Raw genomic sequence first — 14,606 nt, 5'->3', positions numbered from 1 at the left:
CTACACAGTACGTACTCCGTAATATGCACTGAGTTTGGCTGCACTTGAGGGACCGTCTGGAGACAAGTAATTCTGTTGCTTGTCGGGTCAATCCGAATGTCCAGTGCAAACACCGTGACTGAAGTAGTTACAGTCAGCCCGTGAATCAATCACCGTCCAAGCCTCCAATGACCACAATCCATGAGTTGGGCCCCGACGCTTGGCCGGAAAATGCTCAGTCATGGCTGGTCTGAATGCCAAGCTGTGTGTCTGTCTGCGCGAGTGGAACTGGGAATCACAGCCAACCTGCGCCCCAGGCATGGAAAAGTTGTGAATAGATAGATACCTACTCCGTAGATAGGGGGTAGATAGCAGATTGCTGCCTGATTGATGGGAGTCTACATGTACGGAGGTATACGGGATACTACTGTATGATTCAAGTAGCTCACTCACTCTTTGGCGCAGTGAAATAATCATCTTTATGAAGACCTGGAATTTCCCAAGGTACCACAAAGATCACAACATCCACCGATCAGCCTTTTTCACCCCTGGACCTTTTAACTTATTCTTCTCCCCTCTTTTGGATTTTCCCCCGGATCGTCCGGAAGGTTCAAGCCCAAAGATGCACAAATTTAATCTCGGAGCATCAGAGCAATCATCGCTTAGTCTTTTCGGTGTGTTCCCCGCTTTTTCCAGCCTTGATGACCTTCAACTTGCCTCATAGCTCATGCCTAGCAACTAGTTTAAGGCAGACAGGGGGGGGGGCCCAAGTGGAACAGCAAAGTGGAGGAGGAGGAGCAGGAGGAGAAGGGGAGGATAATTCTCTATGATCCACAGACTAACGTAGGGCACAAAAAAAAGAAAAAGAAAAAAAAAGGAGGAAGAATAATAGAAGGGAAGGGGAATGAGTAGGTACCTTCGTACCTAGTGAGTGAAAGAGATTGAGACCCTGCGTGTGCGGTTTAGCAACTCATTCGTTTATCCTCGAGTCAGTCAAATCAGTCCATCTGGTCAGAATCATCCCATTCGGCACGGAAGTTCTTCCTCTTCCTCTTCTTGTGTCGCTTCGCCTTCCTATCTGTTGTCATTTCCCTTGAAAGAAGGCTGTAATTTGAAACAAGTCAGGTGTTGTGGAACCGGCCTAGTTAGTGGTTTGAAGATGGTGGTTCACCGTGGTTGTTGTCATCATGATTATTAACTTTGGTCGTGCTCGTATTTAGATTTTGGGACTGGGTTGGATTGGGGATCTGGAGATGAAATGACGTTCTGGGTGGCTATTGAGCAAAGAGCATTGAGCAGAGCGGTAATCAGTATACACAGCACTGAGTATAGAGTATTGAGCATTGAGCAATGAAGCTCTTCAGGGAATACCTCGTTACTGTAGTCCTCGAGGAGAGACCTCATAGTTCTTACCAAGGAGAAGAAGCATAGAAGTAGCACGGGACCCTGAATTCCTTCCAACTCATCCCCAGTCACGTTCTTTCGCCCAACCAACATCAACATCAACATCAACAATCATCCTTATATTCTTCTTTCCCTAAGTTAATTATTCTTTTCTTTCTTACTGAGTATTCCAAGTTTGACTGACCTATTTGGATCCCATAATTCCTCACTAATCTATTTTTCCCCTAGCGCCTTGTGACCCATTTTCCCTACTGTGTCATTCCTCACCCTCTCTGTGCTCGCTCCTCCCTCTCCCTCCCTCCAGCCCTCTCTCTCTCTATTCTCTCTCTCTCTCTCTTTTCTTTAGCTGTGTTCCCTCTTCGCTCCTGCAGCGGTCGCCCTTGCATCATCCATCCCATACGAACTATTCCCCCCCCCTCCCTCCGCTCACCCTGCACACACTTCCCCCTCCCTCTAAGGTTTTCTCACTCTGACAGTTCCTTTTTCTACCTCTTTCCTTGGATTAGTCTCCTTTTTACTTTCCTTTGTGTCATCCCATCAATTCCTTTTTCCCTACGGTCCCTGAGACCAGTCATTTTTGCTCCTTCACCGATCTTCTTCTTTCCACACACACTCCTTTGGCTGCCCCCGTCCTTAACCCCCTCCCCCCCCCCCCAATTCTTTTTTTGCCCTTCGATTTTCCCTCGATCGTGTGCGCGCGCGGTGGGCCTCTGAGACACAATCCACATTCTCACTGATGGGGCCATCCTTATTGTAGCGAACGCCTTCGAGTCCGCGATTCAACCATATATCACCTCGCCTCCCTCCCTCCTCCTTCTCCCCCCGGAGTCCCAGTATGGGTGTATCCCCGGTCAGTAATCACCATCGACGGCGGAGTTCAGTGTTGGCTGTAGGTCCCCATTCCGCGGCAATCGACCCAAGGGACGACCTTGCAAGAGTTACCGGGGACGCAGTCGGCGCGAAGAGGGAAGAGAAGAAGTCCTCACCGGCTGAGGACGCAGACGAGTCGGATTTGTCCTCCATTGCGGAAAGCGACGAGATGGATTACACTAGTTCCGACGAAGACATCCACGATGACGAGGAGACCGGCCTCACTGCGAGACAGCGACGGCAGCGACGACGCAGAAGACAGCAGCGCAGGCAGTTGGATGCCCGGATCGCCGATGTCAAGGCTTCCAAGCACGACTGGCTGCCACTGAGAATGGCAGACAGGGAGATCATGCAGCGGCTCCTGGTCAATGGCGCTTTGATCCTCATGTGGTACTTTTTCTCGCTGTCGATTTCAATTGTGAGTTGATCCCAAGGGGACGGAGCTGTGCAGGTTGGGGACAGGGGCTAACTGGGTCGCGTGCCTCCCCGTGACAGTACAACAAATGGATGTTCTCTGACAACAACGTCGTTTTTCCCTTCCCTCTCTTCACCACCAGTCTACACATGGCTGTTCAGTTCACACTCTCTTCCCTTCTGCTTTACTTGATACCATCGTTGCGCCCGCAACCCCCTCATACCTCCACCCCAGCCGGCTCGCCCGTCCGCGATCATGATGCGTCGGAGAAACGGCCGATTCTCACCAAATTCTTCTATTTTACTCGTCTGGTTCCCTGCGGTGCAGCAACCTCCTTGGACATTGGTCTTGGGAATATGTCTCTGAAATTCATCTCCCTCACCTTTCTCACTATGTGCAAATCCTCCGCCCTGGCCTTTGTTCTTCTTTTTGCCTTCCTCTTCCGCCTCGAGACTCCATCAGTTAGATTGATAATCATTATCGCCACCATGACTGTAGGTGTTGTCATGATGGTAGCCGGTGAGACCGCCTTCAATGTAGTCGGGTTCGTCCTGGTCATTGCATCCGCGTTCTTCTCGGGCTTCCGATGGGGCCTGACCCAAATCCTCCTTCTCCGCCATCCGGCGACAGCCAATCCCTTCTCTACTCTCTTTTTCCTTACCCCCGTTATGTTTGTGTCTCTCATTATCATTGCGCTGGCCGTGGAGGGACCTTCGGAGATCGCCGCGGGATTCCATGCCCTGGCCGAAGCTCGCGGCAGCCTCTTCGGCGTGGGTCTCTTGGTCTTTCCGGGCCTGCTCGCCTTCTGTATGATTTCTTCCGAGTTTGCGCTCCTCAAGCGCTCCTCGGTGGTAACCTTGAGCATCTGCGGCATATTCAAGGAAGTCGTCACCATCAGTGCAGCCGGTGTCATCTTCCACGACCAGCTCACCTTGATCAACATCACGGGTTTGTTTGTGACCATTGCTAGCATCGGTACATATAACTACATGAAGATCGCCAAGATGCGTGCAGAATCTCGGAAAGGCTCGTGGACGCGTAGCCCGAACCTTGACTCCGAGACTGACGATTCGGATCCCACGGGAGAGCGCGGCGAATATCAGCGAATCCGTCATCCCGAGACGAGCATGCGCTACTCGCCGGACGACCTGGATGACGATGAGAATGTCAACATCACGCCCGCCGATCATCTGAAGCCCGGCCGCCGCTCGTTCCGCGTTCGTGCCAGCGGCGCCAGCAGCAATGTGCACGGGTTGAGCATTAACACCTCGAACCTCAGCGACCACGATCGGTCACTCTCTCCACGGGTCGCCGGTCCCTCACCGTTGAAATCCGCACCGCCCGTCATCACCTCGCTTGAAGCGGAGCTTCACAAGTCGGACCGGCGGCAAAGCTTCGGAGGCGTTGTGCAACCATCCCCGGAAAGACTGTCCCATGGAGAGGGGCGATCCGCCCATTGAAGTCCAACCCTGGCGGCTGAGATCTTTTCACTTTGCTTGGGAACCGCTGGTCTGGTTCGGCTCACGGCTCCGTTGTTCCACCAACGCATTTGACGGCACATTGTCCGAACGGATTCGGTGCAGAAACTCCCCCGGGGGGGTTAGCGTCTTCTCACGGTATATTGCGTCTTTGCATACACACATGGTGAATTTCCTTTACTCGTTGAATTGACGGTCCGCATGCCCAAGAGGTGGCATGTATGGAGTACATTTGGCGTTGTGCACATATTGATTGACCGACCCGGCCTGGTATAGAGGTTTATTTATCGCGTGATACCATGTTATCTATCTCTTAGCCCGTCACAGGCGGGGGTTTCTTGCGATCACGTCTTCCAGCATTCTGCATTGGTTGTTTTGTGTCGGCAGCCCGCATGCATCATGGATACCCATATACAAATATACTTGACCATGATTTGTGCTGTGTTCTTCTGCCTATAAGAGCTTAGTGTAAGATGCTGTCTTAGGCTTAACTGGCAGTTTGGAAGCTAGAAATAAATTGAATGTTCAGAAAGTGATAAATAGAAGGGTCTGGGCCGCAGATCGGTTTCTTCCAACGGGCCCAACTTTTCCTCCCCCGCCTCCGCCCAGCGGCTAGTATTCTCCTCCTAATCGTCACCAATGCTCCAGAGTAACCATGGAAATGAGCAGTTGTCCCCCAGGGATAGATGTCATCAGGACTTCTACAAAACTCTTCCTCTCTTATTCTTTTCTCCTTTGCTATGTCCGACGAGATCGAGTCCGAACCCAGCAGTGTTGACGCTCTCGCCAGCCCGGGATAGCCACTCTTCGCATGGTCTGTTCAGGATTCGCAGAAGGGACGATTGGCAGGCATTGCAGGTCGTATACATGCGTGATTTGATGTCCAATTCCTCTCCTTATTCTCCTGACCTGAACAAGCCAATCGACTATGTTTCTATCTATCCTCCAGACACGAATCATCCGGGCGGTTCTGCTTCTATTCGGTGCGATCGCCATCATCCTAAACTTATCGCCGACCCACTATGTGCAAGTGATAGCACAGACACAGTCTGTTGAAAAGCCCGCCCCTTTGCATCTTATCAGCAATGAAATATTAGGGGTTCGCACTTATCAGTCCTTTGCTTGAGAGAAATGGCGTTTGTCCTAACAAGACGCAGACCGCAAAAATATACGTGGTTAACCTGCCTACCCGATCCGACAAGAGGGATAACATCGCTCTGGGCTCGTCAGTGAGCGGTTTCCGCGTGGAATGGCTCCATGGAGTCACGCCGGACCAAGTCAACCCCAAATCCATTCCACATGTCAGTCCCTGCGATGTGCCGTACTCATGTGCACCGTTGCTGATGAATACCTCCAGAATTGGAATCCAGACCACAAGCCCACAGAATATGCGGCTCGACGTGCACATGTCAATGCAATGCAGCAGTATGCAGCCTACCCCTTCCCCTCCCCCCTGGCTTGCTTTCCTGCGACACATACTAATCACACTGCAGAATTGTTCAAGGGAGACTCGGGAGCGCCATCGTCATGGAGGACGACGTCGACTGGGACGTGACCATCAAAACCCAGCTTCAAGGCTACGCGCTCGCCGTACGAGCGCTCCAAGGGTCAGAAGGCATATCTACCGGATCCCCCTACGGCGATGACTGGGACATTCTCTGGCTCGGTCACTGCGGGCTGAGTTACAGCGCTGAACGGCCGTTCTTCCTGTCGCAACCGGATCCGACGGTTCTGCCACCCCATCACTTTTTACCCTACTGGCGCGATCCACCCCCCATCGACCGGCCGGACCACACGCGGCTGGTCTGCAGCGTGGCCGATGCGGTCTGCTCCATGGTCTACGCGGTGAGCTACCACGGTGCTCAGAAGATTCTGGCGGCGCTGTCCGTGAACCCGGGGCACCTGGCTGAACAAATCGACATTGGGGCTCAGTTCGACGTGTCTCTGGGTCGGCTGTGCGGGCATGGATATCTGCGCTGCTTCGGCGCGTATCCGTCGTTGACGGGGGGGTTCCAGCCCGCCGGGCCGTTGTCAAAAACCTCCGATATCCATGACCAGAACCAAGATGTGCATGCGGCTTACAGCTATGGGGTAATGTATAGTACCATGTTGAATATTCACCGGCTTCTGAGCAAGGAGAAGACAGTGCACGCGACGTGGGAGGATGTAGGTGTGCCCCTGGATGTTGACCCGGCAAACTTCACGGTGCTCGGAGGGTCGGTTGCAGTGGCGCGGGAGCAGGGACGTGTGCATAAGATTGTGGATGTTTCTGCAGATTAGGGGTGATTCTTATTTCACTGTTACCACGCTTGGTTGGATCGTTTCTTATTCATTATGTATAGATAGCACAAAACAACCACCGAGCCCTAATCCCACCTAATGTTGCGGCTTGACTACACTATAGTAGACTAATACCATTCTTATCACTGATAGGTAGGGCCTCTTAGTAGAACTCAGACGTAGCTGTAGCTGCCGCTGCAGGATACGTGTTGGTTGAGAATCCCAGGACTAGGTAAAGCTGCGCGGAATGGGTTAGGGGTGGCATGGGCTGGCACCAGGGCACAACTGGGTCGGTTGGCTCTGGGAAAGGAGAGATTAGAAGCGGGCTTGGCTGTTGCTCTTGCTCTTGCTGATTGCTGGGTCAGGTTGAGATCTGGTGGTTGTTGAGTATTACATTTGTTGCTGTTATTGTTTTTGTTGTTGCTGTTGTTGTTGTTGTTGTTGCTGCTGCTTCTGCTTCTGCCGCTCTTAAATAGCAGCCGCGCTTGATCTGTACCTGGGGTGTAACAAATTCATGTTTATCAGTTTGGTATATCCAGAGCAAATAACGAGAGAAGAGCGGCGAGGCGTGATTCAGGTTGTTCGGTATTTGAGTTGGTGTGGATGATGGGTGGGGGATATTGATTCATCTTCCTAGCTACGGGTTACGGGAGATGAAACGGAACGGGACATTCTTCGAGTTGGGATTGAAGTTGTATTGCTTTTTTCTTGATTCCGGGTTGAATGGATATTACATCTGCATTGCTCGCTTTGATGCTGTTCCTTTGAAGGACAGCACGCAGAATGTTGGGAAGTGATGCACAGCACGGAGTACTCCTCTTCCTATTCTGCCCCTTGAAAACTGTAATATTCCAGATCTACAGATTGCTATCATAACCCAAAGATTGGAGACGATGCATTGATCTTGACTATCAGGATTCACCCTGTGCAACGTCACTCCTTCATGTAGGTCTCGAAGAGGTTTGCTAGTTCGAAAAAAATGGCTTTATAGGACCGCTCTTGGGTGCTGAGGTTGACATACTATCGACCCAATTGGCATCCCCTCTAATTATCTTCAAATTAGCAAAGTATAATCTACTGCGCTGCAAGCCAAACTTTACTATGAACCCAGCCGTCCACTCCAGGTTGTCGGCAATGGACCAGGCCAGACACCCCACCAGATTCACTCCCTCGGCTACGGCCAGCAACATGGCTTCCACGTAGTCGCGGTAGTACGCGGACCGCACGGAGTCTGTCAGGATATCCTTGCGCTTTCGTCTTATACGCCTCATAGTGCTCTGTCCACCCGAACTCCATGATCACGATGCCGTTGGCCGGCTTCCACGTGCGCTGAATGTAGTGCAAGAACGCGGGGAGCCACTCGGTTGCCTTGTGTAGCCAGCGCGTGTTGGGGTTGGAGGCCGGTCCGATCAATCAGCCCCCCTCGCTGGCTGGTAACGTGTACGTCGAGTGGTAGCACTTCAGGTAGAGGCTGTTGCTGGGGTCTGCCAGGCAGCCCTCGATCCACTGCTTGAATCTATAGCTGCAGCTATGTGGATAGCGAGAAGCCCCGATAAGAGAAGCGCGCGCATGGTGATGCTCGAGATGTGTGTATTCTTGACAAGCTCATGATCACGGATTCGTTCGATGCTCGAGTAGCTTTTTCATGTCCAGGCTTCCCATCATCTAGCCAAACCAAAGATCAATTCCGGATTCTGCAGCTGCGGTTTTCAGTCAAAGCAGTCATGGGGCCATTCAATTCCGGGAGATCTGCATCTGCCAGGCCACGGGGATAATCAAGCCATCTGCAGAGGTGATGCATTTTCCGTCGTAGCAGTCCTTCTGATTAATCCGGTTAATCATCCTTGGCGGAGATGGCTGTGTTTGCCCCTCATTGTCTGAACTGGAGATGTGGGGCTGCGAAGAAGAAGTTGAAGAAGTCGAAGGAGGGTAAGAAACGAAGCAAAAGAAGAAAGGAGGAGGAGGAGGAGGAGGAGGAGGAGGGCGTTGACACATACCGGACAAACAAACCAATCTCCCTCATACCTCCCCTCAACTCCGCTTACTGCATATATCTCTCCCTCTCTCTCTATCGCTCCCTTTCTTATCATCTCTATCCAGTCTGGACCTCAAGTTTGCATACACTTTATGTCCTATTATTCATTTCCACAGCAAATATGCATGCTTTTCCTTCTAAGCCCTCCAATGAAACTCTATTCGCCAGCAGCCAGTCTAGCCAAGGCGACACAGAGCACAGCGTGCTGACAGCGCGCTGAAAACCGGATCCAGCACAAAATAATGTGTACGATTGAGCATTCAAGATGGGAAGGACCCGCGTTATCGCATGATTCAGCGCCCCTTGGCGTTCAAAGGATGTACAGTCCATCCATGGGTCTCGCCCCGTGGCCGCAGATGATGACTTCATGATGGTCGACGTCAATGTCCACCGCACCGCATCATGCGCCACTATACTTCCTGGCATCTCAGGGTTTCTTGTCGTCAACCTTGGAACAGGTTCCCACCCCTCGAATCGGATAGAGTCAGCCATTTTCGCCGTGTCGGCATGTCGGACTCCGAACATTCACCTCCGCATTGTTACATCTGAAAGCTTGCATTCTGGCTGAGCGATTAGGTTCTCGAGAAACCCACCACCTTCCTGCGTACATCCGGTTAGGTCCGTTACCTGACTTGGGTGGCCGGTATAATTTGATGATGTATGCTCCTATCGAGCTCGGTCCAGACTCGACCCCTGGCGCTTTCCATATATTCTTTCGAATGCACAGCGTTATCTCTGGCTGCTACGCATTTGATGGTCAGCATCAATCATCGTAAGCATGGATAGAGAGCAGAATATTGGTTCTAGACGCAATCTCAACGTCCAGCACGAAGACAACCCCTCGCTCACTTCTTTGTCTCCGTCGGAGCCAACATCGCGCTCCGAATCTAGCTATCATGCAGAACGATCTACCACGACTAGCGAACATGTCGCTAGGGGCCAGGCAGGGACTTCTCTCGACAGGCGGCTGACTGATGATGACATTGTCCGCGTTTTGTCCAAGCGACAAACCTCCAGATCAGGCTCCGACCCTGTGGGTGCAGATGATACAGCTCAGATTGCGAAACTGGTGTCACGGATGTTCGGCCACGAGAGGAAGGCCAATTCAGAAGAAGAGAAGACAAGGCATCTCGGTGTAATATGGAAGAATCTTACCGTCAAAGGCGTTGGGCTAGGCGCTGCTATCCAGCCCACGAATGCAGACATTTTCCTCGCATTACCTAGAATGATCAAGAACTTCTTCACACGACGCGCGAAGCATACTAGCTCAGGTACCGCATTGCGTACTATTCTAGATGACTTCACTGTGAGTGAGCCACGCGTGCTTGGTCTCTGTAAGACTGGTTCTCACTCATGAATGCATAGGGATGTGTGCGACCCGGGGAAATGCTTCTTGTTCTGGGTCGCCCCGGATCTGGATGTTCGACTTTTTTGAAAGTTATTGGAAACCAAAGATCCGGCTATAGAAGCGTGGAAGGTGATGTACGGTATGGGGGCACTGATTCCAGTACAATGGCGGATAAATATCGCTCGGAAGGTATGCAATTTACATGGTTTCTCATTTTGACGGTGTTCGGCTGACTTCTGCAGTGCTCTATAATCCTGAAGATGACCTGCATTATGCTACGCTCACAGTTCGAGATACCTTGATGTTCGCCTTGAAAAGCCGGACACCAGGTCAGGAATCACGACTACCGGGAGAGAGTAGGAAGCAGTATCAAGAAACCTTTCTGTCTACAATCGCCAAATTGTTTTGGATCGAACATGCGTTGGGCACAAAGGTTGGAAATGAGCTGATACGTGGTATCTCCGGAGGAGAAAAAAAGCGTGTATCCATCGGCGAAGCTTTGGTCACAAAAGCCAGCACGCAATGTTGGGACAACTCGACCAAGGGCCTAGACGCAAGTACTGCTCTGGAATATGTTCAAAGCCTCAGAAGCTCAACGGACATGTCACATGCGTCCACACTTGTGGCCCTGTATCAGGCTTCGGAGAATCTATACAATCTCTTTGACAAAGTGATGTTGATTGAGGACGGGAAATGTGCCTACTACGGACGCACGGAAAATGCCAAAGCCTACTTTGAGCGGCTAGGATTCGAGTGCCCCCCTCGGTGGACAACCCCGGATTTCTTGACTTCAGTCAGTGATCCTTTTGCCCGACGTGTCAAGCAGGGTTGGGAGGATCGGATTCCCCGTTCGGGGGAGGATTTCCAGAGAGCATATCGACGCAGTGGCATTTTCAAAGCCTCTCAAAAAGATATTGAGGATTTTGAGCGAGAGGTGGAGACCAATAGGGAAGAACAAGAGCTTGCCCGGGAAAAGCTCAAGAAGAATTACACAGTATCGTTTTACAAACAGATTATCATACTGACCCAGCGGCAATTTCTCATCATGTATGGGGACAAGCAGACACTGATCGGGAAGTGGGCTATGCTTACTTTCCAAGCATTGATCATTGGAAGTCTTTTTTACGATCTGCCTCAGACTAGGTTCGTTCGCCATGATACCAGTCCTTGTGAATCTTACTGATCAGTGCAATAGTGCCGGTGTTTTCACTCGAGGAGGCGTCTTGTTCTTTGTCCTGTTATTCAATGCACTTCTTGCCATGGCTGAACTTACAGCATTCTTCTCTAGTCGGCCCATTATGCTGAAGCACAAGACTTTGTGAGTATGGAATATCAAGCTTCTGAGCAATGCTGATAATTGCAGTTCCTTCTACCGTCCTTCAGCATTCGCTTTGGCTCAGGTTGTTGTGGATGTGCCCATCATATTTGTCCAAGTAACTCTCTTTGAGTTGGTGGTATACTTGTATGCTTTGTTTGCTGGCACCAATGCAAACAGTAACTGACTGACCTGCAGCATGTCGAATCTTCAGAGAACTGCATCGCAGTTCTTCATCAACTTCTTGTTCATATTCACGCTTACGATGACGATGTATTCCTTGTTCCGAACCATTGGCGCTTTGACAGGCTCCCTTGATGTTTGTAAGTAAGATCGTGCAAGAGCCAGAGTCTGGACTAATTTGACCAGCCACCCGTCTCACCGGCGTCGTAATTCAGATCTTGGTTGTCTATACCGGTATTTGAAGTCTTCAACCCTTCATGAAGATATTCAGCTAAGTTATTCAGGTTATTTAATTCCTCCGTGGAAAATGCATCCTTGGTTCAAATGGTTGATCTGGATCAATCCAGTGCAATATGCATTTGAGGCAATCATGTCGAATGAGTTTTACAATCTCAATTTGCAATGCGTTCCACCGTCTATTGTTCCAGATGGCCCGACTGCACAGGCAAATCACCAAGTATGCGCCATCCAAGGGAGTACTCCGAACCAGCTCGTCGTCCAAGGTTCCAGGTATATAGAAGCGGCTTTTACATACAGTCGGTCTCATCTTTGGCGGAACTTTGGGATCATCATTGGTTGGTTCATTCTGTTTGTTGTCTTGACGATGATAGGCATGGAGTTGCAGAAGCCCAACAAGGGGGGTAGCACGGTTACTATATTCAAGCGAGGCGAGGCACCCAAAGCTATCGAAGATGCAGTGAAGTACAAGGAGCTCCCAGGCGATGTTGAGTCGGGCAGCAGCAATAGCATCCAGGAAAAGAAGTCCGACGAATCGGGGAAGCAGGTGCAGGGCATTGCCAAAAGCACTTCTATCTTCACGTGGCAAGATGTGAACTACACAATACCCTATAAAGGCGGCCAGAGGAAGCTTCTACAAGATGTGCAGGGATATGTTAAGCCTGGTCGTCTTACAGCTTTGATGGGTGCATCTGGAGCGGGGTCAGTCCTTCTCTTACTGTTTTGCTCGATTCCTTGACTCACTGTTCATCTAGAAAGACGACGCTTCTGAATACTCTAGCACAGCGTGTCAACTTTGGTGTTGTCACTGGTACATTTCTTGTTGATGGAATGTAAGTATGGCCATCTCAACACTCCTTACACTATTAATGAAGTCTGCAGGCCCCTTCCAAGGAGTTTCCAAAGAGCCACTGGCTTCGCTGAGCAAATGGACATCCATGAACCTACGGCTACTGTGAGAGAATCACTCCGGTTCTCCGCCCTACTTCGTCAGTCAAGAGAAGTCTCGGTCCAGGAGAAATACGACTATTGCGAGAAAATCATCGACTTGCTGGAAATGCGAGATATCGCTGGAGCTACAGTTGGTGCTGGTGGCTCGGGGTTGAACCCAGAGCAACGCAAGCGGTTGACGATTGCCGTTGAGCTAGCTAGCAAGCCACAATTACTACTTTTCCTGGATGAGCCGACTTCTGGCTTGGATTCATTAGCTGCTTACAATATCGTACGCTTCCTTCGACGACTCGCTAATGCAGGCCAAGCAATTCTTTGCACGATTCACCAGCCGTCGGCTGTTTTGTTTGAAGAGTTTGACGATCTGCTTTTACTGCAAAGCGGAGGGAGGGTTGTTTACAACGACGAGCTGGGTTCGGACTCCAGAAAGCTCATTGAATATTTCGAGAGCAATGGCGCCAGGAAGTGTGCTCCTCATGAGAACCCTGCCGAGGTATCTACAGCTCTACAGGATTCATCGATCGTGTTCGCTGACTGGAATAGTACATGCTGGACGCCATTGGTGCTGGAAACCCTGAGTACAAAGGACAAGACTGGGGCGATGTCTGGGCAAATTCGGCAGAACGCCAGCAGCTTTCAGAAACCATTGACAGCATAATCCGGGAACGTCGTAACAAAGGGGCAGAAGAAAAAACAGATGACGACCGCGAGTTTGCGATGCCGGTATGGGTGCAAATCATGGCGACCACGAAGCGGTCTTTCACTGCCTATTGGCGGACACCTCAATACACTGCGGTACGTGGTTCTCAAAATCTGTATGGCAGCAGCCCTAATGGCTTTGCAGGGTAAATTCATCCTTCATATCTTCACTGGACTATTCAATACCTTTACTTTCTGGCACCTGGGAGAAAGCTCCATCGACATGCAGTCTCGCTTGTTCTCCATCTTCATGACCCTCACCATTTGCCCACCTTTGATCCAGCAGCTCCAACCCCGGTTCCTCCATTTCCGCGACCTCTACCAATCTCGGGAAGCCAGCTCCAAGATCTATTCCTGGACAGCTTTCGTGACCAGCGCCATTCTTCCCGAACTGCCCTATTCGGTCGTCGCAGGAACGCTCTACTTCAACTGCTGGCAAGCAACCACCACTCCCCGAGCTTGAATCTTCCGAATAGACTAACAGTTGCCTTCAGGTACTGGGGCATTTGGTTCCCACGCGACTCCTTCACCTCCGGCTTCGTCTGGATGATGCTGATGCTTTTCGAGATCTTTTACATCGGTTTCGGCCAGTTCATTGCCGCCTTTGCCCCTAATGAGCTCTTTGCCTCCCTTCTCGTTCCCACCTTCTTCACCTTCGTCGTCTCATTCTGCGGTGTTGTCGTCCCTTACAACAGCCTCATTCACTTCTGGCGCTCCTGGATGTACTGGCTCACCCCTTTCCACTATCTCCTCGAGGCCCTCCTAGGCGTGGTCACCCACAACATCCCTGTGCGCTGCATCTCCCGTGAAGAATCCCTGTTCAGTCCGCCCCCAGGCTCGACATGTCAGGACTACGCGGGTGCGTTTGCCACTCAATCCGGCGGGTACGTCACTGACGCGGGCAATGGCTTCTGTGCATTCTGTCAATACACTGACGGAGATGTCTTCGTATGTTCACTCACCTCTTCTCCCTCTTTGAACGATGAGATGGATTGAAAGCTAAGCTAACTTCTTTCGCGTCTGGGTATTCAGGCCGCGAGTTTCAATGTTTATTATTCGCATAAATGGAGGGCTTATGTAAGTGAATGCCTGCTTGCGACTGGGGAAGGAAAGAGGTTCCTTCCGAGAAAAGATGCTGATCAATGAGTACAGGGCATTTTCTGGGTTTATGTGATGTTCAACTTCATGGCCGTCTTCTTCTTCTCGTGGTTGTATCTGCATGGGATTGGAGATATCAAGAAATGGCTTAGTAAACGGAAGTCGAAGAACGCTCCGCACAAGGATGAGTGATTCAGCTCGGCTGGCTATTGGGAAGATCAGACTAGAATGTACGAAAATGTGGCGTGGCTTACATATACTGGAGTTACTTGGAAGCTCATAGGATGTACAAAATGATGAGATACTGATACTTT

At 50.8% G+C, this 14,606-nt stretch overlaps 4 protein-coding genes across 4 annotated transcripts; 3 read left to right on the top strand and 1 right to left on the bottom strand.

Annotated features, from left to right (window-relative positions):
- Window positions 1-1,853: 1,853 nt before the first annotated feature.
- Window positions 1,854-4,142, top strand: BP01DRAFT_54080 (putative nucleotide-sugar transporter). The gene is made up of 2 exons (XM_025579931.1): window positions 1,854-2,671; window positions 2,749-4,142. The coding sequence occupies exons 1-2, from the start codon at window positions 2,219-2,221 to the stop codon at window positions 4,126-4,128; spliced, it is 1,833 nt and encodes a 610-aa protein (XP_025431090.1). The 5' UTR covers window positions 1,854-2,218; the 3' UTR covers window positions 4,129-4,142.
- A 588-nt stretch (window positions 4,143-4,730) lies between these two features.
- BP01DRAFT_357036 (glycosyltransferase family 25 protein) lies at window positions 4,731-6,538 on the top strand. The gene is made up of 4 exons (XM_025575100.1): window positions 4,731-5,245; window positions 5,304-5,447; window positions 5,504-5,571; window positions 5,640-6,538. The coding sequence occupies exons 1-4, from the start codon at window positions 5,075-5,077 to the stop codon at window positions 6,424-6,426; spliced, it is 1,170 nt and encodes a 389-aa protein (XP_025431089.1). The 5' UTR covers window positions 4,731-5,074; the 3' UTR covers window positions 6,427-6,538.
- Window positions 6,539-7,359: 821 nt separating this feature from the next.
- BP01DRAFT_392053 (glycoside hydrolase) lies at window positions 7,360-7,717 on the bottom strand (the record flags this gene model as incomplete). The annotated part of the gene is made up of 2 exons (XM_025578117.1): window positions 7,527-7,717; window positions 7,360-7,446 (listed from the first exon to the last, which is right to left on the bottom strand). The coding sequence occupies exons 1-2, from the start codon at window positions 7,695-7,697 to the stop codon at window positions 7,360-7,362; spliced, it is 258 nt and encodes an 85-aa protein (XP_025431088.1). The 5' UTR covers window positions 7,698-7,717.
- A 1,500-nt stretch (window positions 7,718-9,217) lies between these two features.
- BP01DRAFT_416083 (putative ABC transporter) lies at window positions 9,218-14,538 on the top strand. Its single transcript, XM_025579181.1, has 15 exons — window positions 9,218-9,767; window positions 9,827-9,998; window positions 10,052-10,952; window positions 11,005-11,127; window positions 11,173-11,271; window positions 11,323-11,447; window positions 11,494-11,541; window positions 11,592-12,246; window positions 12,300-12,377; window positions 12,427-12,988; window positions 13,039-13,290; window positions 13,340-13,629; window positions 13,689-14,142; window positions 14,227-14,271; window positions 14,347-14,538. Exons 1-15 carry the CDS (start codon window positions 9,240-9,242, stop codon window positions 14,482-14,484), a joined length of 4,470 nt encoding a protein of 1,489 aa, XP_025431087.1. The 5' UTR covers window positions 9,218-9,239; the 3' UTR covers window positions 14,485-14,538.
- The last annotated feature ends 68 nt before the right edge of the window (window positions 14,539-14,606 follow it).

Source organism: Aspergillus saccharolyticus, assembly GCF_003184585.1.
Source record: "Aspergillus saccharolyticus JOP 1030-1 unplaced genomic scaffold BP01scaffold_16, whole genome shotgun sequence".
Lineage (NCBI taxonomy): Eukaryota > Fungi > Ascomycota > Eurotiomycetes > Eurotiales > Aspergillaceae > Aspergillus > Aspergillus saccharolyticus.
The sequence above is the reverse complement of the archived record's forward strand: the minus strand, read 5'-3'. Positions and strand labels throughout refer to the sequence as shown.